At 59.2% G+C, this 26,290-nt stretch overlaps 1 protein-coding gene and 1 long non-coding RNA gene across 4 annotated transcripts in view; one reads left to right on the top strand and one right to left on the bottom strand.

Moving 5' to 3' along the window:
* BAHCC1 (BAH domain and coiled-coil containing 1) overlaps positions 1-12,593 on the bottom strand; it is a 71,434-nt gene extending 58,841 nt beyond the window's left edge. For all 3 annotated transcript variants that reach the window (XM_077973175.1, XM_077973176.1, XM_015120579.3), the window contains exons 1-2: positions 12,417-12,593; positions 8,166-8,538 (exon numbers count right to left, since the gene is read on the bottom strand). In XM_077973175.1, the coding sequence (XP_077829301.1) occupies positions 8,166-8,343 (178 nt within the window). In that variant the 5' untranslated portion in view covers positions 8,344-8,538; positions 12,417-12,593. The remainder of the gene's footprint in view (positions 1-8,165; positions 8,539-12,416) is intronic.
* LOC114673206 (uncharacterized) lies at positions 7,686-10,228 on the top strand. Its single transcript, XR_003723911.2, has 2 exons — positions 7,686-7,826; positions 9,736-10,228. It is a non-coding gene; the product is annotated as an uncharacterized LOC114673206 (long non-coding RNA).
* Positions 12,594-26,290: the final 13,697 nt, after the last annotated feature.

Genomic DNA, 26,290 nt, shown 5'->3' with positions numbered 1-26,290 from the left:
ACCCAAGAAGGGGCCACAACTCCACCGTCTGCAGGGCCAGGAAACCCCTGCCAGGCGGCAATGTGTGTTCATGCCTGAGAGGGGCACCTGCCCTGCAGCGCAGCCCCTTCCCCCACCCACCGTGGCACCCCCATCCTGGGCTCAGGTCCCTTGGGTCTCCGGTCTGGGCATCCCCCATCTCTTCTTCCCTGGATCTGCTCACTCTCACCTGTGCCATGTGTAAGAACAGGAGGGGCCTCTGCTTGCAGAAGTCCCAGGGGAAGAAAACAAAGCTTCAACTGTGCCCCAAGAACCAGAGGGAGAAGGAGTCGCACCGAGACGGGACTTCCCTTGAAGACGCCAGCAGGCTGGTCTCTTTCTTACTTAATATGGCTAAGGCTTCTCTTTTTTGGTGGGGTACGGCCCCACCAATATGGGGCACTGCCCCCCAATGTCACCCTCTGCCTCGGGGAGCCCCGCCTGCTGCTCAGAGGACCCTACTGGAAGCACACCCATCCCCCATTTCTGTAAGTTTCCACTGGAGAACCATGTCCCTGCACTGAGCTGGGAGACAGTGGGTCTCCCACAGACCCGAGAAGGGACAGCACTTCCAGACAGCCTCAGAGTCCCCGCATGTCAAGACACTGGACTTTTTGTTGGGGGATCCTAGGGGAGAGGAGGGGAGGCAGGAACCCAACCCACCTGTTTGTCCCTCCCTTCCTCCCCACAGCAGGTCAGAATGAAAAAAACCCACTTCCTGGCTGATCCGATCTGGAACCTAATCGTGTGGATAGCTGCAGCAAGCCAGCCCGGCTGCCTCCCAGCTTGGGCGCTGGACGCCTCCCCACCAGACCTGGGGCTCGCTGCAAACCCCACGCTGACCTAGTAACAGGACCTGGGCGCCGCCTGCCCCCAGCGCCTGCCACCACATCCCCTCAGCCCACGCCTAGCGCCCACCGTCCCTGGATTCTCCTGCGGCAGCTGCTCCGGGGCCACAGGAGGCAGTAATATTATAGATTACAACAAACAGGGGCAGCCCACTGACAAATAGGCCTGCGTGAGCGAAACGGTATATTATCCCATAAAAACGTCAGCGGGCAGAGCAGCAGAGCCAGAGCGGAGTGCGGCCCCACGCCCAAGGCCCTTCCAGGCCCCATCCTTTGCAGAAGGGCCTGGGCTGCAAGTGATTTTCCAGACACTGCACGCTGGCTCTGATTTTGTTTTTTGCTTGTTATACTCTGTCTTCGGTGAGGGGAAATGAGGTCCCAGAGGTTAATGGGGACCGGGGAACCCCAGGGAAGCTGTTCCCAGGTGGGTGGGGAGCGGGGGTCGGGGGGTGAATGCAGAGCTACCCAACAGACAGGGGCGTGCCCTGAGTCCAAGTCCATTCACAGCACATCTTCGAGGCAGAGGCCACCTGGGGAGGCCACCTCCCCTCGAGGAGGCTACCTCCCCTCGAGGAGGCTGCCCAGGAGCTGAGGGTTTCGGACCCTCCCCTGGGCAGGCCAGGACGAGCCTGCCTTCCTCCTCGGGGGAACGAGGCAGTACGTCTGAGGGAGGGCTTTTTGGAAACCTGCCATTCAGGATGAACCCATCAAGCAGACAGACAGCTTCTGTTGTTTGCGGGTGTCAGGAGGGCAACAGGGCACCTCAAAGGCTGGGAGGTATTTTCTCGAGGGACTCCCTAGGCAGAGGCTGGCCCCGCTGCCACCCAGGAGGAGTCCTGGTATCACTTCCACAGCAGCTGCTGGGCGACCAGGTCCCTCTGAGAAGGCCGTTCCAAAAGAGGGCATGTGCCATGTACTGAGCTCAGGGGGTCGGGGAAGACTCTCTGGTGGGGCTTTGGCCATGACAATCACAGTAGCTGCTTCACAGGATCCAGAGGGCAGAGGACAGAGGACAGGTCCCATTTGTTACGGGCCTATATTCAGATATTTATGGTAGGGAGGAAGCCAGGCCGGGGGTGGGGGGGCCCAGAAGCCTCTTCCAGAAGGAAGGGTAGGGGGGCACAATGGAGCAAGGCTTTCTTCCAGCAGGAAAGTACTTATTCCCAGTGGGACTGGCTGAACTCTATCTGTGCTTAGGAATTCCCAGCCCAGGGACATGGGCAGTCTCGGCTCCGACCCCAAGTAAGATCAGGGTATTCTGGGAAATGTAGTCCTTTGGGAGTTAGAAGGGCCGGCCAGGATTTCTGGGCGGGGGCGGGGTATTGAGTTAAGAAACAGCCAAGGAAGAGGGGGGAACATTGAGTTAAGAAACAGCCAAGGAAGGCCGGGCGCTGTGGCTCAAGCCTGTAATCCCAGCACTTTGGGAGGCCGAGACGGGCGGATCACGAGGTCAGGAGATCGAGACCATCCTGGCTAACACGGTGAAACCCCGTCTCTACTAAAAAAATACAAAAAACTAGCCGGGCGAGGTGGCGGGCGCCTGTAGTCCCAGCTACTCGGGAGGCTGAGGCAGGAGAATGGCGCAAACCCGGGAGGCGGAGCTTGCAGTGAGCTGAGATCCGGCCACTGCACTCCAGCCTGGGCGACAGAGCGAGACTCCATCTCAAAAAAAAAAAAAAAAAAAAAAAAAAAAAAAAAAAAGAAACAGCCAAGGAAGAGGAGGGAGTAAAGGGAGTTACCATTACTCCAACCCCAGGGTGGATGTTCAAAACTCCTGGCAAGTGGCTGTATATATAAACATCTGCTGCCTCAAAAGACACCAAAGACCTGGCACGGTGGCTCATGCCTGTAATCCCAGCACTTTGGGAGGCTGAGGTGGGCGGATTGCTTGAGCTCAGGAGTTCAAGACCAGCATGGGCAACCTGGTGAAATCCTGTCTGTACTAAAAATACAAAAAATTAGGGCGTGGTGGTACATGCCTATAATCCCAGCTACTAGGGAGACTGAGGCACGAGAATGGCTTGAACCAGGGAGGCGGAGGTTGCAGTGAGCCAGTGAGCTGGGATCGCACCACTGCACTCCAGTCTGGGAGACAGAGCCAGACTGTCTCAAAAAACAAAAACGAAAAGAAAAACAAAAACAAACAAACAAAAAAACACACCAGACAATGCTACCATTCTAGTCTCAGATCATATCCACATATGGCTTTTCTGATCAAGTAATTTTGAGGACTCTTATTTTGGTAGGGAGACCTAGAAAGTCCCCAGAGAGGAGGGACCCCAACCAAACCACCCAGGATGAAAGCAGCATTCAGTGATTCTCCATGATTGTTCTCCTCTGGCCCCTGCCCCCAGACACACAGAGAGAAGGAGAACAAAGGTGCCCGCCAGGGGACAGAGGTGCTACCTGCCATGCCTCGGCCTCCAGGAGAGACTGCAGCTGTCCCAAGCGCTCACACATTATTTATGCTCACAGCCAGCTCTGATGACATATGTAAGTTGACAGCGAACATCCTATCAACTTGCTGGAGTGTATCTTGATTGTTAAAACACTCTTAAAGGTGTACAATCATTTATCAAATTAAAATAGCCGTGCCTTGCCAGTTCTTTTTCTACCTTCCTGGATGGAACCCCCAATAGTCTCCATCCTCCTCTAACCTCCTGGGTAATCGGCCCTTGCACCCAGGCCCTGCTCCTCAGGAGACAATGTCCCTGCTGCCAGGAGCCCCAGCCTCAGCACCCCCTCCCCACTCCGGCCCAGGCCAGGGCAAGCCCACTAATCGCCAAGAAGTGACAAACGCCAGAAGCCTCACCAATTAAATTTAAACTCATGCAAAGCTCAGTGGCTAGTAAATTATTATTTTTATTAGCTTGAACCAAGTTCCCGTAAGAGAGAAAGTCAACTTGCTCCCATGAATGGCTCTGTGTATAATTTATTTAACTCTGTGCTCTTTGCCAAAGCCTGGAATATTTTTAGCTCGTTCTGTTGTTGGATTTGGCTTTTTTATGTGTGTTTCTGAGGGGTATTTTTAGCCTCATCCATGTTATTCTAACAGCCTCCTATGCATTTTGTCCTGTCTGTGGGGGCTGTTGAACCCTGTCTCACAGGGAGATGAGGGAAGATTTCTAAGAATAACCGGGGAGCGTTTGGGGGGACGCGCGTTTTCCAGGGGAGATGCGCTATTTGCACAACGCCGTTCTCTGCCTGGCTCACTAATTTCCCTTATTACTCACGTGACCTGGATATTCCTACAGAAAGCGCGGCAGCTCCGTACAGGGATAATCAGACGTGGTGGCAGCACGAGCCCCACTGGGGGAAACCCACATTCCAAACAGGGCTTTGGCGGGGCGGGCGTGGCGGGCCACCGCTGCGGGTCCACGGGCCTCACATTCCCGGATTCCCGTAGCTCCTTTGGGCTCGGGGCAACTTTGATGTCTACCTCTGTCACTTATGGAGCAGGACGGGTGATGTCTTCGGAAAGTAACTCTTTTCACACCTACTTAATGTTGGTAACCGTTGCAGAAACACTCCATCGTGTCATGGAGTTAATGAGGTATTTAAGAAAATGTATTTTTTTTCTTTACGAAAAAATATCACATGATGAGGCAGGGGAGCCTGTGATGGGGTCTTTCCACACTAGGAAATTATCTTTTTTTTTCCTCTACCGAGTTGGGGGTATTTTTTGGTTTTGTTTTTTGGTGTTTTTTTTTTTCTTTTTTTTTTTTTTCTTTTTGAGATTGGCAGTAGGAAGCACTTTTGTAGCAGGAAAGAAGTAGTTTGCAGTTCTCCCACCAGAAGGAGCCTCGCCTTTCTCCCACAACCACCCCAGGCTCAAAGCACCTGGTTTCCCAGGCCCCAGCAATTTACACCCCAAAGAAGACAAGAGAAAGGGTGGGAGGGGAATCTGAGCAGATTACTGAAACCAAGATGAGAAATAGCGCCTTGGTGGAGGCGGAGCCCTGGCCCCTGGAGAGGGGAGGCCTACAGGACAGACAGGAGCTGGCCCGGTCAGAAGCCAGGAGGACGGTGGGCTGTCTATGTGGGCCTCTCCCCAGGCCGGGGCTGCCTCCAGATCACACACACACTCCCAGCAGAGGCGCCAGCCCCAGTGGCTCCAGGCAGTAGCACTGATGAAAAATCTTGGGTTGGTTCTTGTTGATTTCTCTTTTTTCCCCCCTAGATTTCACAGCTTTGCCTCCAGACCATCTGTATTAGAGACAAAATCTAACACTGAACTAAAAATAATGATTCCAAACATTTTAATTGCACCTTTTGGTGACAAGGTTACTGGAACAGCACTTTACCATAAAACCCTACAGCCCGAGTCTACAGCTCCCAGCACTTTCATTTTTAGAAAAACAATGGAAGAAGCCGGACAGCCCCATATCCCAGCCATCAGGGCCCCTCAGGCTGACATTTTGAAAGTGCTGGGTGGGGTTGGGGAAGGGCAGCCCAGGCAGCCAGCGGGGACAGCCTCAGTCCAGCTGGGGTGGCAGTGCCAGGCCAGACAGGCACAGGAAGAGCAGCCCAGCAAAAAGAGGCAGCCTCGCAGAGGCCAGGGCCTCCATCCCCAATGGCTGGATCCTACTCCCAGACAGGCAGGAAGAATCCAGGTCAATTTTCCTTTCCGAGGGGCAGTCAGCAGAGGGAGGGGCGGACCGGCTGCAGCTGTGGCCTGCGGACTGAGGCCATCCAGGAAAATGGGAAGCAAGGCGGCCAAACCGGCCATTTGGAAGTCTGCACACGAGATGCAAAAAAATTGTTTAACTTAATTATACTTTTTTCTCTCTAAACTAGATCATATATAGACACAGACCAAAACAAATAATAATCTGGGGTATAATTCTTTTTTCAAAAAAATACATGCAGCTAAATTTTAAAAACCAATACAATATTTTGGCTCTTAGCAATTTCAAAAAGCTTTCTTTGAGCTACAGATGCTTCTAGCTGGATGTCTGTGTGGCCAAGTTGCCCATCACAAATGGGTTGAACATCTCCGAGCACAAGCGGTCCCTTCGGTCTGCAGTGGGGAGGAAACAGGGCCTCCAGGGACAGGGGACACATGGCCCTTCAGACCCTGAACGAGGTAGCCCCGAGGGGCCTCCAGCGCCCTCTAGAGCACCCTGCGCTTAGGGAGGCTGGGAGGGCCTGGGATCAAGACGAAGCACAGAGGACACAGGCCAGGCCAGAGCCCAGAGCCATTTCTCACAGCCCTCCGGGGCCTACACACCAAGAACCACGTGGCCAAACTTAGAATGAGCAAGACAAAGGGCTAGGCCACCCGACCCGGCGCCCACCTACCCGGGTGCTGCCTAGACCTGGAAGTAAGGGCAGAAGGGGGAGAATGCGGCTAGCCTGGACCTGGCCAGGATGTGAGCTGGGGCATGGGGTCAGGGAGGCAGCACTGACCTGGCCTGATGGGGAATCTGGCCTGGCCTCCCGGAGGGGACAGCTCCAGCCCCAGCCTACCAACATGCAAGCCTCGGTGTCAGGGGCTCCTGTCTCTGTCGTGCTGTTACTTGCCAGGCTGGAGGGCACAGCACAGTGGAGGTGGGGTGCACACGCTCCCCCTACCCCCAGTAGGGGCCACCCTCCTGCAGCCAGAAGAGGGGCTGGTGGGGAGGCTGGTGAGCTGTCCCTTCTGCCAGGGCGGGCCCAGCCTCAGCGCCCCGTGCACCTGAGCCGGGTGGGCAGCAGCTCCCATGCAGGGGCAGGAAGACAAGCTTGATAACCACAGGGACAGCGGAAGAGGTATTTTAAAATCACCCATCGCTCAGGCAAGTGCTTTTTCTCCTTCTCTTTCCAGTTATAAATCTAGAGGAGAAAAAAAAAAGGGAGAAAAAGAAGGAAGGGCAACAGAGAGAAAAGGGCAGCTTCACCAAAGGCCCAGGCAGGGAGGGAAGCGGGTGTGGGCCAACCGGGGAAGCACTGGGGAGACCCCTCCAATGGGCGGCTCCCCGTTCCAATCTCCTGGCGCTGCAAATGCTGGAAGCCCGTTAGCAATTAAGCAATTTCGAGTTTGTTTTTTTTCTAGAAACGTACGTTTTTCTTTGAGTGCCCTCCCTTCTTCCGACGTTTTCCCTTCTAGCCCCGTCTCTGCCATCCGTTTTAATCCACACACTAATTGTAATCCCATTAAAGCAGATATAATTTTATTAGTATTCACAGTTCATCAAGCTACCAATAATAACTGTTACTGCCAATTTTTTTAAAGCGGTAAACATTTCTGATGTTTAGAACAAACTGTAAACAAAAGCCACCCATGTACGAGGGTGACCCGGCGGGTCCCTAGCGCAGCCCTGCGCGCTTCCCCTGAACTCCACGCTAGCTGCCCGGTGACCTCCCAGGCTTCAGGTGTGGTAGCTGCCTCTTCCCTGACCTCCCTCGACACTCATATCAAAGACACCAGGAAGAGAGCTGCCCTGGAGGCCTGGGCCCGCTCTGCCAAGGACTGACCCTCTGGGGCAGGGAGTCCGAGGGGACGGCCACCGGGCCTCCCTGCGAGGCCCAGCACCGGCGCCCCGCGCTCTCCTCTTGGAGCAAATCCACCACGCTCTCCTCTTGGAGCAAATCCACCGCACTCTCGCCTGCACCGAAATCCTGAGCGCCGCCCCGCGCCACCCCCAGCCCGAGCCCGCGCTGCCCTCCTCCCCGGGCTGCAGGCTGTGAGGCTGGGCCGCACTCCGGCCACGCTTTGTCCGGCTTTAGCGGGATACCAGAGGCACTCGTTAAAGCAAATGCATCCCTGCAAACCCATTCTCGCCCTGACACTTCAAGGCTTTATATAGAAACAGGATTTGCTCGTCTTACACCGGCAGTCCCTATTAACGCTCGCCCGGCGCACACACCACCCTAATCCGCGAGGCCGCGGCGTACCCTGGTCCCCTCCCCCCGCCACAACAGCCGTTTTGTTCCCGCAGAAAGCGCCTCGTTGTCCCAGCCCCGGAACGTCTTAAGGAGGTGAATGCAGAATGCAGAAAAGGTTTCCGTGGAATTTAGATTTGCAGGAGGGGGCGGGGGAGGGTGGCGAGGCGCGGAAAGGCTTTAATTTCAGCCGGCTCCGGGGCTGCCCCTCCGAGACCCCCGGGGGAGGGTGGCCAGAGAAGGGCCGCTCTAAATCGCGGCGATGCAGTGTTGGGGGCTGGCGGGACGCGCGGCCCCGCTCAGCACCCAGGCGGCCACCGCGGCCGGGGCCGGGAAATGAAACCAAAGCTTCTCTGCTCCCGGGAGCGGAGCGGTGGGCACCCTGTTCCGCTCTCGAACGCTCCCGTCCCGCGCCCGCCCCGGCCGGGCACTGACCTGTGTGCGAAGCCATGGGCAGCGGCGACGGGAAGTACTTTCCCGGCTGGAAGTGCGCGGGGGGCTGCGCGGCGGGCCCGGCCGGGGCGAGGCGCGCGGCGGCGGCGGCACTGCGGTGGCCCAGGCTCCCGCGCTCCGACAGCAGATGCGGCGGCGGCGCAAAGTCGCGGCCATCCATGCCGGGCCCCGGCCCCGGTCCGCCGCCGCTTCCTCGGAGCAGCGCGGCCGGGGCCCGGGGGCGGCTCGGCGCAGAGGCGGCGGCGTCCGGGATCACAGGCGGTGGTGGCGGCGGGGCCGGTCAGCACACGGGAGGACTGGGCTTCTCGGCGGGTGGCCGCGCACCGAGCCGGCGGCCGCTGTGCGGGTTCATGGTCTGTGGAGGCAAAAGCAGAGGAGACACGGGTGACTGGGGGGCTCGGCTCGCCCTGGGGTCCCCGCCCCGCCCGCTCGCCCACTCCCCCCCCACCCCCCACCCCCGCCGGCTCGAGCGAGCGGCGGCCAGGCCGGGTGGCGGGGCCGGGGCGCTCGGTGTCTCCCCGCGGCACGCGCGCGCAGCCCAGCACCTGGGACCCCGCGCGCGCACGCACCGTCCCGGCCACGCTTGGCCCGGGGCAGCTGGGGGAGCCCAGCCGCGCTGCTAGCCGCCTCCCGTTCTCGTTCCCGCGGGTCCCTGCAGCGAGGGCACCGCGGCGAAGAGGCTGCTGGCTCTGCTGGGTGATAAAAACCCAAATCTGCGAAGCCATCACGCACACTCGCGCACACACACACACACTCACACGCACACCCTCTCCCCTCCCCCGCTGCCCAAAGGTGTCTCGGAGGAAAAGGCCTGGGGTCCACGCTCGCTCACTCTCTCTCCCCACCTCATGCCGAGATCCAGCTTTTACTGCATTCCGCTTAACGGAATAACCATGCTAATTAAGCGAGTAATTTTATTGATTGTAACTCAAGAGTTTTTTGTTTTTTTTTTTTTTTTAATAACCTTCCTTTTCCCCCACTCCCATCCCCCCATGCATCTTTCGGCCCATTCTTCTGAATCCGCTGTCGTCCTCCCTCCCCAGCCCCAGCGGGACCAGCTCCTGTCCCCAGAATCGCTCCAGGACCCCAGGCCGGCTCCTCAGAGCCCCGGGCGCCCCGCAACCGCCACCGGCATCACCTGGGCCGCCACGCCGCAGTGCCCGGCCTGCTGTCCCGGAGCCGGGAGCTTCCTGTTGAGGCTGTAACAATCACCCCGCCCCCCAATCAAATTCGCCCAGGATCTTCCTCTGCGGATTGGGGGCTTGGGGGTGGGGGGGATGCTTTCAGAGTCAGAATGCTGCTCTCTCAACGGCCCAAATCGGCCCTAGGATTTCTTCCTTCAGCGCCTGCCGGGGACCGCGAGCAGAGGCCGGTCTCGGCATGGCGGGGCGGCCTGGGTACGCGGGGTCTGCGGCGCCCAGTTCGGCCCTCCAGCCGGGGAAGGTGGGCCCGGCCCAGCACAACCTACTGCCAGCAGACCCCGCCCGGACCTCCGGCGGGGCCACCTAAAATGACCCTCACCTCCATTTTCTTTCACCCCCACCCAACGCAGAACATCCACTCAGGCGAAATTGGGGACAATTTCAGACTCTGGGTGCGGAGGATCGGAGCCAGTGATAGAAGCTACGTGCACCACCTTGCTCCCAGGCGTTCCTCCAAAGGCGCTCCCCGGCCGCACTTCACATATTCCTCCTCATCTCCTAAATACGTATTGTTTTTAATGTTTATCGCCTCCAACAAAAGGGAGATGGATAGGCTTGATATTCTTAATTAGGAACTTTGCAGAAAACCTTGTGTTTTTGTAGCCATCCCACCATGACAACAAAGCGATTAAGATGTTTTCCATCTCCTGAATACCTTTTTAAATTGCGATATTTTATGCTCCCGGTTCTAAAACGTGTTATTTGCAGACTATTTTGTGTCTGATTTAATCTATAACCGAAAACATAATGTATTAAGTGAATACATATTTGCTCTGCTGATAAGCTTTTTTAATATTTATTCGGAGAGCTTTTGCATTGTAAATAAATGGGTCTACACAAAGAGTTCTCTTTGTCTGGCAACTACATACAAAGGCGTTTGGGGCTCCCTTCCCTCTGGGGATCGCCAGCTCTCTCCCCCGGTCTAACAAACAGCTCGGCTCCCAAGCTCCGAGCCCGGCCTGCAAAGCGAGTGCCCGGCCGCCAGGGCCCGGAGAGTACTCTGGCGAGGGGTCTGCGAGCGCTGGGGTCAGGGGAGGGGCTGCCCAGGCAGGACCAGGGACGTGGGGGCCCCCAGCACCGGCCGGTGCCTCCCGAGCTCCGGAGGGCGCCGGGCGGGACAAAGGGAAAGAAGGAAAGAGAGGGAGGTCAGAAACCTGCAGCTTCAAAGGCGCCGAGGGCCGGAGAAGGGCTGGGGGCGGCGCACGCGGGGGTGCCAGGCTTCCTGGAGGCCTCCGGAGAGTCGTGTGTGCTGTGCTTTTGTTTTTTTGTTTTTTTTTTTTTTTTTCCAATGAGAAATTTCAAAGTTGAGAAAGCGTGAGCTGCTGGCGATTCTCGGGACGCGGGCTCGGCTACGAAGCAGCAATTTTAATCTCGCACCCCCTGCGGGCGGATCGCAGGCCCGATTGTTCCTTTCTCACCAGCCGGCTCGACTTTTTAAGCAAACAGGAGGCGGATTACTGTCGCCCGCCTGCGCCGCCACGGCTCTGACCGGATTGGAGGGGGCTTTTCTTTGTGTTCTCTCCTCCCGGGGAGAGGCCGCGCCGCGCCTCCGCGTCTGCCAGCGCCGGGCTTCGGGGGCCTGGGGAGCCCGAGGAGGCCAGGAAGCGGGGCGAGGAAGGGCGGCCACAAGGCCCGGGCTGGGAGCCCCACAGTCCCGCAGCCGCGACGCCGCCACCCGCCGAGTGCCGAGGCCCGGGGCCCACCCCCAGCCCAGCTCCAGGAGAGGCCGCGCAGGAGGACCGCGAGGACGGCGCCGCAGCGCCAGGTCAGGCTGAGCTAAGGGAGGAAACGGAGCGAAAAGTGATGGCGGGCAGAGGACCCCGGGCGGGCGGAGAATCGCTGACGAGGGCATTTCGGGAAGAGCTGAACCTCGGAGCACAGGGCTCCTTCCCGGGAAGGCAGGGCGTGACCCCGGAGCCGCGGGTCCCTCTTCCCGCGGCCGCAGGCGTGGCTGGCGCGCTCCAGGATCTGGGGCTTCTACAGGTTTGCTTTGTTTTCTGCTTTTGCATCTAAAAACCCGCTCTCTCCTCGCCCGCCTGTCGGAGACCCGGACTCCGACCCGTCTGCCTCCCTCCGGCGCCGTCTCCGGGAGCGCGGGCGCGGTGGGGCCTGCAGGCCGGGCTGGGACCTGGCGCGCCCGGGGGCGCTAGTGGCTCGGCCGCCGCCGCAGAACCCGCTCCCTGCGAAACAGCCGCACCCGCTCCCGAGGAGAGTCATGAGAACTAGGGTCGCGCCTGACCCGCGCGCCTGAGGAAAACCAGCCCGCGGGCCCCGCCACACGGGCCGTGACCCGAGCCCCGCGCGCTGTCCCGAACGCACGGTGATAACGCCCCGCTGCGCCAGCCTCGCTCGGCCCCCCTCCTCCACCCCTTCTCCGAAAAAAAAATTCTGAAATGGGAACGAAGACCGAAAAACTCGCCATGACCGTTTCCCTCCCCGGCCCCTAGCTTCGGCCCGGAAGGCCCTTCAGGGCAGCGGCCGTGGGTACCACGAGCCGGCCGGTTCCCCTAGCCGCGGACCGACCGGGCGGGGCCAACTCAGGACTGCTCCGGGGAGGGGAGCAGGGTAGGGGAGCGAATAGTAGGGGTTCGTTCGTGGGTCACCCAAAGCTGGGAGCACGCTGGCGGCGCCCGGACTTCGCCGACTGTCCGCCCGGTGCCACCCGCGCGGCTCGCGCCAGACGCAGCCTGGCGGTCCCTGTCCTGTCTCGAGTATTTATTTTTAATGCTGGGTGTCGATCGAGACAACAAGCGTTCAGAGCAAAGCAAGGACGCATTACGGGGGGAATTTTAAACCGATCGATAAGATTTTTCAGAGAAAAAAATCGCTTATATAGTCCATATTTTTTAAGAAAAAAAAGCTTCGACATTTTAACGGATTTTGTTAAAAGGGAAGGTATATATTTCTTAACATCACAACCCTGAATTTCTTTTGCTAAAAAAAAAAAAAATGTAAAACCCCAAAGCCAGAATAAAAAATAATAATAAAAATACAAAAACAAAAAAAAATGAAAGCAATTTCAGTTACTTACTGGAGGCTGTTTCCTGGATACAACTGAATGCAATACAATTAAATCAGTAAATGTGACTTTGTTTTGTATTCCTATTGGTATTTTCAATGTGCTGACTGTTGCACTGTAAATGCACCGCTTCCACAACAACGACTCTAGCGAGCCCATCCAGAGCGGCTCTCAAACCTGCAGCCTGGCGCCGCGAGCCACGGGCCCTGCATACTAATAAGCTCGTGCCACTCAGCCCGGAGCAGCCAGCGCGCTGATTGGCCGCGCAGCCCTCCGCGGCCGGGAGCTCGTGCCACTCATTCGGCGTAAACAGGCCTCCCAATAGGCTGGCGCCGGGCCAGGGAGCTGCCAATCAGGAAGCAGCGGGGCTACTACCAAGCCCGATGGCGCCTAATTCAAGCCCGGCGACTGCGCAGCTCCTCTGCGCAGATCATTGCTGCTGAATGGGAATGTGGTGGCGCAGGGCAGGAGAGGGAGCTGGAACCAGCGAGTGCGCGTGTCCCGGCGGAGGGGGAGGCGTATACACAGACACAGACACACACACACACATATATGTTTAATCCAGCAGGTCTAACGTTTGGCTTCTGCCGCACAGAAGGCCAAAGGAAGAAATACCACCACCCCTTAAAAGTAGCTACTTTTTCTCCCTGCGATCTGTCTGGCAGGTGGCAGGTAGGCCAGACCTCCAAGCCCAGAGGCCTCCCCAGGTTGCCTGGCCCATCTACCGCTCTGAGGCTGCTGCCTGCCCGGACCCGAGCTCACAGATCCACGTACGTCCGCTGCTTGGGCAGTACAAGCTTTGAATAGCCCGCCCGGCCCTCTCCTCCCCCTGACCTGGGGATCAGACCCTGGGAAGTGAGTTCTGAGTCTCCAGCCGTCTACATTAGTGGCTCTCAATTTTATCTCCCTCTGCCACACTTTGCAACAGAGCAACTACTAAAATGAAAATCAGGGATTTATTGAGAAGACAAGGATTGCCCTTTCTTCATCTACACCTAGATTTAAAAAATATTTTCAGCTCGATAAGGGGGGAAGGGGATATGGTGTGGTAAACCATGTATAGTATTTCTCAATGCTGCTCCCTGTCTGCATATCTGCTAAATCCTCACTCCAACTAAAGCAAGCTACTGAACAATTTTTATCGTAATCAGATGCAAACCACTTCTAAAATATTCTGCAAACAAATATTTCTGTTAGAATTTGGTTTCCCACCCAAATGCTATTTATTCTCAGGGAGTCGAGGTGATGTCTTAGTGGCGATGGATACATTTATTTTTGCTCCTCTTTCTCCCTGTGAATCTCTGCCTCCCCCTCTGGGGGAAAAAAGGATATTTAAACTAGAAGCCAAATGACAGATTCACACGCATTCGAAATTCTCCACCGTCTCATTCCAGCAGGGACACGAAAGAGTTAAACTCAAAGCCTGCTGTCTCTCTGTTTCCCCGCCCCCACTCCCGTTCCCGCGGGACCGCTGGGATTGGTTGGCACTCCGCCAGCGGACTGTCCATCACCGAGTGTAAACAAGGCGCTGATTGGCTGTTGTCCAGTCCGCACTGGGCCTCCTGAAAAAAGCAATTACTGGCTCCGCGGTTTCAAGGCGGCCCAAGGCCGCTTGATGAAAGGAGATAAGCTGGGGACCGTTTCCAGGATCCCCGCGGGCCGACCCGGGCAGCCCGGGAGCCGAGGTGCGGCGGAGAACCCGCGGATCAAAGGAATCTGGAGAGAAAGGGGAAGCGGGCGGCCGGCCCCGGCCGGCCTTCCCCCCCGCAGGCCACGCCGACCTGGGGTGGGGGGCTGCGGGCCGCGGGTGGGGACTTCGGGATTTCCCGCCTGCCTGAGTCGGGGCCTGCGCCGGCGCCGGCTTTGGGCGGCGCGGCCGGGAAGGGAGCTCCGGAGAGCCCGGGGCTCGCAGGTAAGCGCCAGGGCTCCGCGGGCCGGGCCGGGGGCTCAGGACAAGGCGCGGGGCCCGCCCCGGCTGGCTCGGGAGTGGCGGTCGCGCAGGCCCGGGTCCCGGCTCCGGCGTCTCCCGGCTCCGGCGGCCGGGACCCCTTGCGACCGAGCCCCTGGCCAGGCCCCAGGCCGGCGCCTTCGGAAGCGACGTCTGGCGGGCCGCGGGGCCCGAGGGGCAGAGTCGGGAAGCGTAAATCCCCGTTGCGCGCGGAGATGAGATTAGCGCGCGGCTATTCATTAAGGCGGGGACGATTGAATTAGGTCCCTGGGCGCGGTCGCCGGCTGGGGGTGTGCTTGGCGCCGACCCCCGGGCTTTGGCCGTGGCATCGGGAGGCTGGAGTAGCGGCCCCAGTGAGTGTGTTGGGGAATCGGGCGCCTCTGGGTCCCAGCCCCGCGGGTGCAGGCGGAGGCTGCCCGCTTCCCGCGTACACCGAGGACGGCCGGCCCGGCTCCGGAGAAATGGCTCTTGGGAAAGGAGGGGAGGGGAAGGTTCCCGGACCTTGCACAGGGACGGGTCGCCGGGGACCCGCGCAACCCTCCGGGGATGGAGGAGGCGCGAGCTGGAAGCGGCGCGCGGGCCCGGGCCCAGGGCTGACACCGTGGGGCCCAGTCTCTCCTGGCTCGGGTGGGTAGACGCGCCCCGAGGCCCCGGGTCCACGCAGGGCGCCCCTCACAGACGGCGCGTTTCCTACTCTCCTAAGGATCCGAGTTCCCATCACTGCCTCCGATGAGCTTGTTTCCGGATCAGGAACCTTTTTCAAGTTAATTTTTAAAGCCTCATTTGAATTTTTTAATATAGGAAAATATGTAGATGAGAAAAACCTTGGCTCCAACAAAGAGAACACCGTGGTTTCCCAGGACTTGCTCTGAGCTCGCCGCGTCAGGGCAGGGGCTCCACCTCAAACCGACCTGTCGGGGAAAGGGAGGCCTCAAGCCCCTGGGAGTCCTGGTCCCCTCCAGAATGTGTTGCAAGGAGAGTGGCTGGAAAGGCCCCACAGAGCCCCTAAACCAGCCTCCCCTCCCCCTTGGGCAGATTGTTCTAGGGTCCTGGAGCCTGAAGGATGGACCCTCAGCTTGCCTGCCCCCATCCCCAGTCATCGTTCACCATCCGAGAAATGCCCACTGCCAGGAACATGGGAGGGCAGAGAGTAGCTCACAGGTGCGTGGCCCCTATCTCCTGAAGCTAGTTTAGACCCTTCTAGCTCAGCCTCACCAGATTCCTAGGATGAGCACTGGCTTCACATCCCCCAAGTGCTGGCCCCTTCGTGTCCCCCAGAGAGGCTGCTCGGGCGGGCAAAGGCCCCGAGGCATTGAGTGCGCCTTCCAGAGCAGTGCAGAGGCTCCCTGCCCTTCTCCTTCCTCCCCATTTCTGCCTCCTCCTCCCCCAGTGTTCACTTAAAACAAATTGTAGTGGGCTTTTTGTTTTTTTTTTCAATACTGTTTCAAAACAGTTGTTACAGCAAATAACTGCAGACGGGTCTGCTGGACTCGGTGGAGAGGGGCTGGCAGCTGCCCAGCACGGGCGCCTGGCCGCTGGGCAGCTCCCGCAATACCAAAATAAGCTCCCGAGTTCTCCTGGAAGACTTGGGCCGCCGGGAGCTCAGGCTGGCGATCTGCTTGGAGGAAACCTCCCTGGTTTCCTTTTTTACTCTTCCTGCTGTCCAGAGCTAACAAATGTTTTTAATTTTAGAGGAACATGGTGTGGGGATCTGCAGACGCGCCTTCCACTGGGGAGAGGACCAGGGAGGGGACAGGAGGAAGAAAAGAGAGGGGATAATAAACCCACGGTCAGTCTTGATGCTGGAGTGCCCAGGTCTCCCAAGTTCCTGCAGCTTTACAGATGAGTGGACTGCAAGTGAGGCTGGGCCTGTGGACAGCCAGTGGGGCCTGGAACAGTGCCAGGAGTGGCCTTGAACCCCACCTTGATCCCTCTCCAGCAGGATCTGGGGTCACTGCCATGGGCCTGGCAGACATCACTCCAGGTTTGCCCTCTGGCCTGGGTAGAAGATAAACCCCCCACCCCACATAACTAGCTGCGCTTCTACACCTGGCAGGCCGGCTCACACATCACACTTGAATGCATACACACACTTGTGCACAGTCTTGAGTGTGTGCACATACATCTGCCTGTACACACTCATGTGCCAACATGTGAATCACTTGGAAGTGTACACACCCAAACCCACAGCACAGATGGGCAGACAGGTGAGCCTCACGCAGCATGTCACACTCCCACATGCACAAAACATGCATGCAGAGGCACATCACACACGCAGAGGCACTCCCGAGAACCACCTTCTCCCTTCCAGCCTAGGGGCCCCTGTTCCCCCAGAACTGGGCCCAGCCCTGGAGCCCCCTCCAGCACTCCTCTCCCACCCCCACGCTCCCCAAGAATGGCAGCAGATGTAGGTCTCCCGGCTCCCAAACCACTGAGATCCTGCTCTGTCTGAAATAATCATATAAATAATTATTTTTTAATACAAGGGGGTGGGAGTGTCAGGCAAGTTACATGAAATTGTGAATTAGCCATTGCTCCAAATAAATGCCTGCTTCGGCCAGAGAGCAGCAGCTCGGCGCCCCCAGTAATCCCGTGTTAGGTGTCTCTCCATTGTTCCCTGGGCCATTAGTCAAAGGGCAAATTAGAAACAATTTCTTGATGACAAAAATTGACTCTTAATTCTTCCCACCAGAGGCACAGGGGGACAAGTCCAGGGGCCAGGCCTGAGACTGGGGCTGGCATCAGGAGGGGTAGGCAGGGGTCGAGGTGGGGGGGCCTAAAATGGTTCACAGCGGAGACTTCCCTCAACCGGAGGACAGCAGCAGCTCACCCCCACCCCAGAATCCGTGTTCGGGAGGACAGCTGGGGCGGGGGGTTAGGAGCAATCCCACTCCCTCCCGGAAGAGGTCCTGACCCCCCACCCCACCCATCTGCCTGTAGAAGCCCCTCTGCTATAGACTGGGGGGAGTTCTTTTCATCAGGGTCTTTCCTGGTGCCTGGAGGGAAGAGGGTGTGGGGGAAAGGTCCGTGTGTTCCCCCCTCACCTCCCCTGCTCAGCAGTGTGACCTCTGGCTCTGGGGAGGATTGGGAAGCCCCAGGGTCTGTGCCTTGGAGTGGGGGGCAGCCTTGTCTCTGCCACAGCTTCTGCCTTCGGGAGCTTACCCTTCATAGGAGCAGAACTGTTGTGGAGGGGAGAGGACGGCGAAGGTTCCGAAGCGAAGGGGGCTGCCCTCACTGAAAACAAAGCTTCCAATCACAGCCCCTTCATTTCTCAGGACCCAGAGGATGAGGTGGCAGGGGAGGGGGCTGCATGGAGGGAGCGCCGCACCCTCGTCCCCAGCGCCTGGGCTGAGGCAGGCCACAGAGGAGCAAGGCTTGTCAGCGGCCAGGTCTGGGTGGGAGATTGTCTTCCAGGCACACACAGCTCCCAGCCCGGCACACAAGGCTGTCTGTCCCTTCTTGGGCACTCCCAGCGGGTCCCTGGCTCCAGCCTAAGCAGGGAGCCAGGTTGGAGATGTGGGAAGGCAGAAGTCCCAGGGATCCTGGGAGAGGCTCAGGTTGTACCTGCAGGCCATGGTCTCCTCGACAGACCTCGGGAGGAGGTTGTAAGTTTTTTAAAGAAACCAGAGCAGCAGAGGAAAGGGACTCAGAAGCCCATGGCACGACTTTCTGGACTCCCCGTCCAGTGAGGGGCTCCATTGCTGCAGTTGCCGGTTTTGTCCAACCAGGTCAGGAGGCTGCCCGGCCCCCTCCCCGCTCTCAAAGTTGCTTGTTAAACACAGAGTCGTAATTTGTGGCTAAATATAACCAGTGTGTTCGCACGGAAAGTATAATTCAGGGTGCTTGTTGTATGAGGTTATCAAGGAGACCCATCTGGGTTAAATTAAAGTGATTTTCATAAAGGGCAGAAGCACCCCTTTGCCTGGTTTCCTCTGCCTTTTTATTAGTGACGGTGTGATTGTTGCAATTATTAGAGGGGATCAAGGAAGGTGGGAGTTGCCAGGGACCCCCCTGCTGAGGAGGGATCCTCCCAGCCCCCTTCCACTCACCATTGTCCCGCTGCCCCTCCAGCCTCCTGGTCACTGTCACCTCCTCTGCGGCTGGAGGACTGGAGAAAGGCCCAGGAGCCCTGGGAATCTCTACTGTGCCAGGCTGCCTTCCCTAAAGGCCGGCTCCTTCCCCACAGGCAGCCAGTCTGGGGGTGGACCTGGAGGGGACCTGGAGGGGCAGGGTTCTCTGGGAATCTCTGGGCCAAGGGATGTGCTTTGGGGATCCGCTGGAATAAAGAGTAATTGGTTTTCCCCGCAGGAGGCTGACCCCAAACAGCCCTCAGTCTTCCTGCCCACGAGGACAACGAGGACAGGAAGCCAGACCCGGGAGAGAAAGTCCAGATCAGACAGATGGGGGTTGGGAGGGCCTAGTGGCTGAAACTGCCCTGCTTGGGGACAGTGCTCAGGCAGGACCAATCCAAATGAGGGCACTGCTTATGTGGTCCTTCTGGGAGCATCCTCCAGAGCAGAGCCTGGCTTCAGACCCTCCCTGCAAGGACACCTGCCTCCACTCCCTGCCAGACCAGGCCTGGCTGCAGAGGTGAAGGGGCGTCAGGGCTGCCTGTCTTCACTGTTTGGCTCTCCACTGTTTGGCTGTGTTTACACATATCGCTGTCAAGGTGTCTGGACAGTGGGGCTCAGAGGGCCTTGCCGGCCCAGACTTCCCCAGGACTATTCTCACATCGGTGGGAGGGCCCTAGTGGAGGGGTGCAGGCTGGGTGGCGGGGCCAGGCCAGCGGAGACCTAGAGGACCATGGAGCATTTAGGTCTCATACCCAACCCCACCCTGTCCTCTGAGCTTCAGTTACAGACCCAGGCAGCAGGAGGGCAGGGCCCGGCCCCTTCTCACCCATCCTCAAGGCAGGCAGGAACTCTGAGGCCAGCTTCCACCAGGGGTTCCCTTAGCCCCTACCCCCCAAAAGCCCCAGACCCTGCCAGGCCTCACCCTGCCAGCATCGTGGCCCCAGCTGAGGGCTCCCAAAGGCGGTTGCTGCTAACACAAGCAGGAGGCCTCAGGGCATCCCGCAGGGCACACACCAGATCGACCTGGGCTCCTCACACACCTCCCAGACCTAGCCCTCTAGTGGGTCCTGGCCCACAAACCCCCATGCGCCGCCCCTGATATAAGCCCCACGGCCCACCTGCCCTCCAGCCCTGGAGACTTCTCTCCCTTGGCCATGGCTCCCGTTGGGAGGCTGCAGGCCCTCCCTGGGCTGGACCAGAGGGGACAGACTGTCTCTCCCCCGCGACTTCTGGGGGCACTGGAGTCCTTGGCCTGGTTACCTACAGCATTTATAGCCCTCCAGTAAGTTATTTGGAGTTGTCACAGAGCAGCATGTGCCTGGGGCAGAGCCCTCACCTCCAGCCCCTGGACCACCTGACTGCTGCCTCCGCCTGCTCCAAATACGGCCACCGCCTCTTTTGTTAACGGGACAGTTGATCCATTAAATTAAAAATCATTCAATAGATTCATTTTTTTTCTGGCCTGCACAAATACGTATTCTACTTCAATTCATGAAGCATCAGTACTCGCTGCAGGGATAATTCCCCAGGCGGGAGAGGAGTTTCGGGGAAAGTGCCCCGAAAGGGAGACTCCCCCAAAATCCCCTTCCCAACAGCCAAGACAGGAAGGCCAGAGGAGCCTGCACCGGGCCAGGGCCCAGACCCGCGCAGCAGCCCGCTCTCCTGGCCACTTCCGCCGGGGCCTTTCCGAGCGAAGTCCATTAGGGCCAGATCTCTGCGCCTGCCCTACCCGGGGTCCGGGCAATAAGCAGCCCCGACCACCGCCCGCAGCCCAACCTCGGCCCGGGGGAAGACACACTGGAGGCATTTTCTTCCCTCTGGAATTGATTGTTTTTTGTTTTTGTTTTAATAGCAGGACTTTTCCAAGCAAAAAGTCTCCTGAGGCGGGTGGTAAAAAATCAAAGCGTCTACATCCAAGCCCGGAACAAAAGCCCTTTGGAAATCCCGCGGCGGGGCCGGGCGCGGGCGGTTGCGGCGGGAGGGGCGGCCGAGCGCGCCCAGGACCCGCGTCGGGAGAAGCCGCACAGCGCCCACCACGGGGGTCGAGTCCCGGCGGCCCCACCTGCTCCGGAGTCGGGCCTGTCCCTCTGTCTGGGGAGGCGGCCGGAGGCGCCATCACCGCAAATTTATGGCCCGGGTGACGTGCTTCCTACTCCCACAGTGGGGCCCGGTGACATTAAACAGAAAATTGACGAGAGCGGAGCGAAGCCGAATCCCTTTCCCTCCAGCCCGGTCCCCCTCGCTTTTCGGGGGGGAACCAGGGACCAGAGCAAGGGCGTCCCCGAGTTTGTGCGCTCGGGAGCCCGTGCCGGAGACCTCCCGGATTCCAGAGCCCAGGCCGCGTGCTTCGGGCGCGCAACCCCCGCCCGGACCGCACCCCTTCGCAACCTCAGCTCCCGTTCCACGTGCCTGGGGCGGCCAGGCAGAGTGGGGCCCCGCACCCGGGTCGCTCCCGCTCGGAGGGCCCAGGCCGGATGAGGCTCAGACGCGCCCTCGGCCCTCCCTCCGCGCCCCAGCTCCGGAGAGCGCCCTGCTGCCTCCAGCACAGCTGGGGAGGGAGGACCCCGGTTGCCCAGCCCCCACCCTCGCCGCTGCGCCCCGCCCTCGGCCGGCGCAAGTGGTAGAAGAGAGCTAGAGACGAGCGGGGCGCGCCTGGGTGGCTGCCGGGGGTCGCTCCTCTGGCCTCGAGCGCCCGCTCCCTCCGCCCCCCGGTGCCTCCTGGCACCGAACCCGCCGCGCCGCGTCCTTAAAGGCGCTGCCTGCTCTGCTGGCCTTTGTCTGCGTGTCAGGGAAGGTCACACTGGGGGGTGGTGCGGGGACAGCGACACTGCCGGGCGCCGGCATAACCCCTACCCCCTCCCCCGCCCCTCGGGGCACTTGCTGCGGCCCTGCAGGCGTTGGTCTTGTGGCACTTGTCCTGTCGTGCTGGGTTACACACAGCCATGACCGGAGCCAGCGCATGTGTTTCTCAGAGAGGAATCCAGGGAGCCCTGTGGGGGCTGCTTGGGGAAATGATGCTGCCATCCCCACGCCCCTGGTGCCAAACAGGGAGAATAAAGGAGCCCTGGCCTGAGGGAGACAGCCCCAGGGGACGGACAGAACCCTGGTTCATAGCCCAGAGAGGGAACGGGAGGGCCAGGCCTCAGCCAACTCCAATCCTGCTCTGCCTGAGCCAACTCCATTCCTCACCCCTCTGGCCTGCGTGGTTATCGTGGGCAGCGGGGGTACCAGATCCTACCCTGCCTGTTCAACCCTCTAGACAGCTTGGGACACAGAGAGCATGGTGGCCATGCCTGTTTTACAGATGAGCAGAAGGAGACTGTGAGAACAAATAACATGCCCTTGTTCACACCTGGGGCCTGGGTGCCTAGGCCGTGGATTCTTCTGGAAAACTAGTCCTAGGGTTGGCTGGCTTTTGGGCCTCGGACCACCCTAAGACTCATGGCTGGGGCAGACATGATGCGTCCCGACTTCTACCTTGTAGACCAGGAGCAGAACAAAATGGGCCTCGTGACCAGCCATTGGGCATCTTGGCCACAGCACCCACGGAAAGATGTGTCAGGGTCCAGCTCTCCCTGGGAAGCCCTTCCGAAAGCTCGCGGCTGGCCTGTTTCTCTGTCACTGGGATGAGGCCCCAGCAAGGCAGATCGCAGCCTGCAGCCGGGAGGAACTGCTAATATATGGCAAGAGTCTGGAAAGCAGATTCCAAAAGGTCACGTTGGACTGAAACCAACAAGATTACGTTGACAGGCTGTATGTGAACCTCCACTTTCAGGTTCAAAAATCAGTTGTAAAAATGCAGGCAGCTTCCCACTGAAGACTTGCTGGGCCAAGCCGCAGCTGTCTGCACCACTCAGGCAGCTCATCCACCCCCTGTCTCCCCGACACAGGCCCCCTTGTGAATTTCCCTGAGCCCCAGCAGCTGAGCCTGCGCCCTGGGGTGGGAGTGGGAGCTCCCAGGATGTCTGACCCGCTGTCTCTGATGTCAGGTCCGCTGGGGGAGGGGATGCAGCTGGGGACAGTAGAGAATGGGGTCCTTGTACCACTGTCATCAGGCCCAGGGCTTCCATGAACACGGCTTTGTCTGCACCCATACCCCGTGGTGACCATGGGACCAGCGGATCAGTGGGCCTCTGAACAGGAGGGGCGTGCAGAGCTGCTTTTTGGCCTCAGTTAACTCTTAAATGGGTGTCAGAGGCACTGTCTTTCCTGAGCTATGTGCCTCGTGCCGGGGAGCCTTAGGGCCACACGGAAGGGTAGAAATCAGTTTCAGGTCCCGAGGTCTGGAACAGCTTTTTTAAACCCAGTTGTTTTCCTATGAAAATGGCTGCAGACACTGGGGGAGGGAGAGGGTGGTCCTGAACCTGATGACTCTGAAATATGCTTGGCCTTTCCCAGAGATTCCTGCTCCCAACCCAGGCCCAGATGGCAACAGAAGCTTATGGTGAGTAGGCACCGGTCCTGGTCTGGTTCCAGCATGCACCGCATTGCTGGGGAGGTCTTGGTGGTCCAGAGGAGGTAGCCCCCACCCTGGGCATCCATCCACGCAGGCCCCAGCCCCTGCAGGACGACCCTATTACAGAAGGGAGAAGTATATGGAGACCCTCGGCCGAGGTTGGGAGACCTGGAAGCTGGAGGTAGTGCACCTGGGTATATAGTGTGATGGGTTGATGGGTGGGTTATATTCTCTTCTTTAGAATTTTCTATGTTTTTCAAATTGCCCTTTTGAAATGTATTCATATTGTAATCAGAAAACAAAACAGGCCAGGCATGGTGGTTCATACTTGTAATCCCAACACTTTGGGAGGCTGAAGCAGGTGGATCACCTGAGGCCAGGAGTCCAAGACCAGCCTGGCCAACTTGGTGAAACCCTGTCTCTACTAAGAATACAAAAATTAGCCAGGCGTGGTGGTAGGCACCTGCGGTCCCAGCTACTTGGGAGGCTGAGGCACGAGAATTGCTCAAACCCAGGAGGCGGAGGTTGCAGTGAGCCGAGATCTCGCCACTGCAGTCCAGCCTGGGCAACAGAGAGGGACTCTGTCTCAAAAAAAAGAAAACAAAGCAAACCAATGAACACTATTCCAAACAAATGTCCAGCCTCCCTCTGCCAGAGATCAGAGGCTGCAAAGTGGGCTCTGTCCCCAGCCACACAGCTGGGGAACCCACAGGGTGCCAGGCCCCCCCAGCCCCATCCCTGCCCCACAGGCTCCTGGAATGATTGTAGGCTCTGGACTGTCTCAGTTTGCCCACAGCCTCCCCTAGGTGCCCGGGGAGCCACTGGCCAGCACTCCAGTCAGGGCTTGATGGGGAGACGGAAACCAGGCTCGAACTCCTTCCCACACCCCAAAACGCCAGTGTGCACAGTGAGGGGAGCCCTGGCCAGACCGCACAGACGGCATGCCTGCCCGCGAGAGGCCCAGGGCCCCAGGGAGCCAGAGGGGCAGGGTGCCTGGCAGCATCCAGGCACATGGGCCCAGGCCCCCCGACACCGGGCTGAGGCCAGCCTCCCCCAGAGCGGTTTGGAGCCCCGCCCTGGAGGGGGAGCGGATCGCCCAGCATGGGGGTGATGAGCCACCAGGTGGTGAGGCTGCCCGGCAGGGCTGGACCCCCTTTTGGATCCCCCTTCTGATTTCTGTACCCCTGAGTCTTGCCCATGCCATAACCTCACCCTGCCAAGGCCAAGGGACGGGGGCAACAATGCCCTCACCAAGCTTGCCCTGGGACAGTCACCTCACTCGGGGGAAGCTGGGTTGTGCCGAATTTTCTGCATGGTGTGGGTCCGTGGGCTGGGGGCCACTTCGCCTCCCTGCACCCATCCTAGGACCCTGGGGCTGCAAGCAGGCTGGAAACCCTGTGGGGACGAGTGGAGCCCAGGGACTTCTAGGAGAGGGTTGTATGTGACAAGCGGCTCCGGCGGACACGGGCTTGTGAACATGGGGGCTGGGGTGGGGTCAGGGTATGAACAGCGCAGGCCTAGAAGCCTCAGACTCTGAGGGGTGGGAAAGAGTCCCCAACACAGAATTAGAGAAGGATCCCGGAGTGGGGGGAAGAAGAAACGGGCGCAGTGGGCGCTGCCATCCTTCCTTGGGGCGCATTTCCTCCCTGCCCTGACCAAGAGGAAGGGACCCTCCTGCCTCCAGAAAGGACTTCTCCGAGCCCGGGACACACGAGGAAACCGAGGCTCAGTCACCAGGAAGCCCTCACTCCCTGTCAAGGCCACCCAACAGGAAGAAGGGGAGGCAGGATGTGATCCCAGGCTTCCCTCCCAGCCTGCACGCTGCTGCACTACCCAACCCTGAGGACCCCAAGAGCCTCCAAGAATGTGGGATTTTGGTTCTGAGCCCCCACAGGGGCCACTGGTGGCCTCTGGTTCAGGACCACCAGAATTGGCCCAGATGCCCGAGCAGTCAAGGGGAGGGCTTTGTGGAGTGTGGGGGTCTGTCCTCCCCCATGGCCACAAACAGAGCCCACCCCTCAAATGCAGGTGGGGTGGGGCAGGGGAGCGCCTCGGCTTGGTCATCTGGGCTCCAGTGAGGCTGCCTGCTCCTCCTCACCCGCACGGGAGGCTAAGGGTGGGGCCCTGGGGGAGGGGCTGCCCCAGGCTGTAGTGCCTGGGAGAGCTGGGGGTGGAGGGGACAAGCGGATGGCCCTCCTGCCTGGCCCTGGCTGCCCAGGTCTTGCTGCCTCCCCCTGTTGGGTGATTTAGATGATTTAGACCTGAGGTCCCGCCAGGCGCGTTGGCTGATGCCTGTAATCCTAGCACTTTGGGAGGCTGAGGCAGGTGGATCACTTGAGCTCAGGAGTTCGAGACCAGCCTGACCAACATGGTGAAACCCCATGTCTACTAAAAATACGAAAATTAGTGTCGTGGCGCGCCCCTGTAATCCCAGCTACTCTGGAGGCTGAGGCAGGAGAATCGCTTGAACCTGGGAGGCAGAGGTTGCAGTGAGGCGAGATCACGCCACTGCCCTGCAGTCTGGGCAACAGAGCGAGTCTGTCTCAAAAAAATATAAATAAATACATAAATACATAAATAAACCTGAGGTGCAAAGTTTAAAGGTTTGGGTGACACATCAGAGGCAGGCCTGGGGAAGAGGTGTCTGTCCTACCCTCCCAGAGCACATCCTCCAAGGGCTTGGGCCCCGGGGATGCTGAGTGGCCCCTTGGAACTGTGAGGAGCTGACATATGGGTGGGGACCAGAGGAGGGGCCGTGGAGAGCCCTGGTAAGGGTGTGGGCGCTGGTGGGGCCTGCCTGGTGTGTGATGGGGACAGGCACAGGCATGGGGGTGGCCCACATCCAAGACAGTGGGCTCCTGGGGCCACCTCCTCTCCACACGGTGGCCCCAGGTCTAGCTCGGGCCTAACAGCCCAGCCATCCCTGAGAGCCAGTGCAGAGGGTACAGCAGCTGCCTCCTCTCGGGGCCCGCCGGATGGTCGCCATCCTGCCAGAAGCGCAGGGTGGGAACTCCCGTGCCCATCACCAGAGAGAGAAATGCTCCTTGGTCTCAGGAGGCGGCGGGGCCCGGGACTCACACGGACCTGGGTGCAAGTCGGCCAGTTCCAGCTGGGCACACTGGGCAGGTCACCCACCTCCCGAGCCCTCCATGTCCAGGCCATTGTGGGAAAACCCTCTCCAACAGGGGAGTGAAGGAACAGGATGGAGTGGGGGTGGCCCCAAGGCACGGGGAGAACCAGAGGCTGCGGGTGAGGCCCCGCCGTGTGCCCTGTCCCGTCTCTTCCTCTGAGGGCAGGCGCCTTACCCGATCACCCTCCCGGCTTTCTCAGCCGCCCCTGCCTGGGCTTGCTCCTGTCTGGTGTTGGGTGACCTGCCTGCTGCTCTCAGGCCCCACACCCATTTGTGGCC

Source organism: Macaca mulatta, chromosome 16 (assembly GCF_049350105.2).
Source record: "Macaca mulatta isolate MMU2019108-1 chromosome 16, T2T-MMU8v2.0, whole genome shotgun sequence".
Taxonomy (NCBI): Eukaryota; Metazoa; Chordata; class Mammalia; order Primates; family Cercopithecidae; genus Macaca; species Macaca mulatta.
Note: the sequence above shows the minus strand (reverse complement) of the source record. Positions and strands in the feature narration are given on the sequence as shown.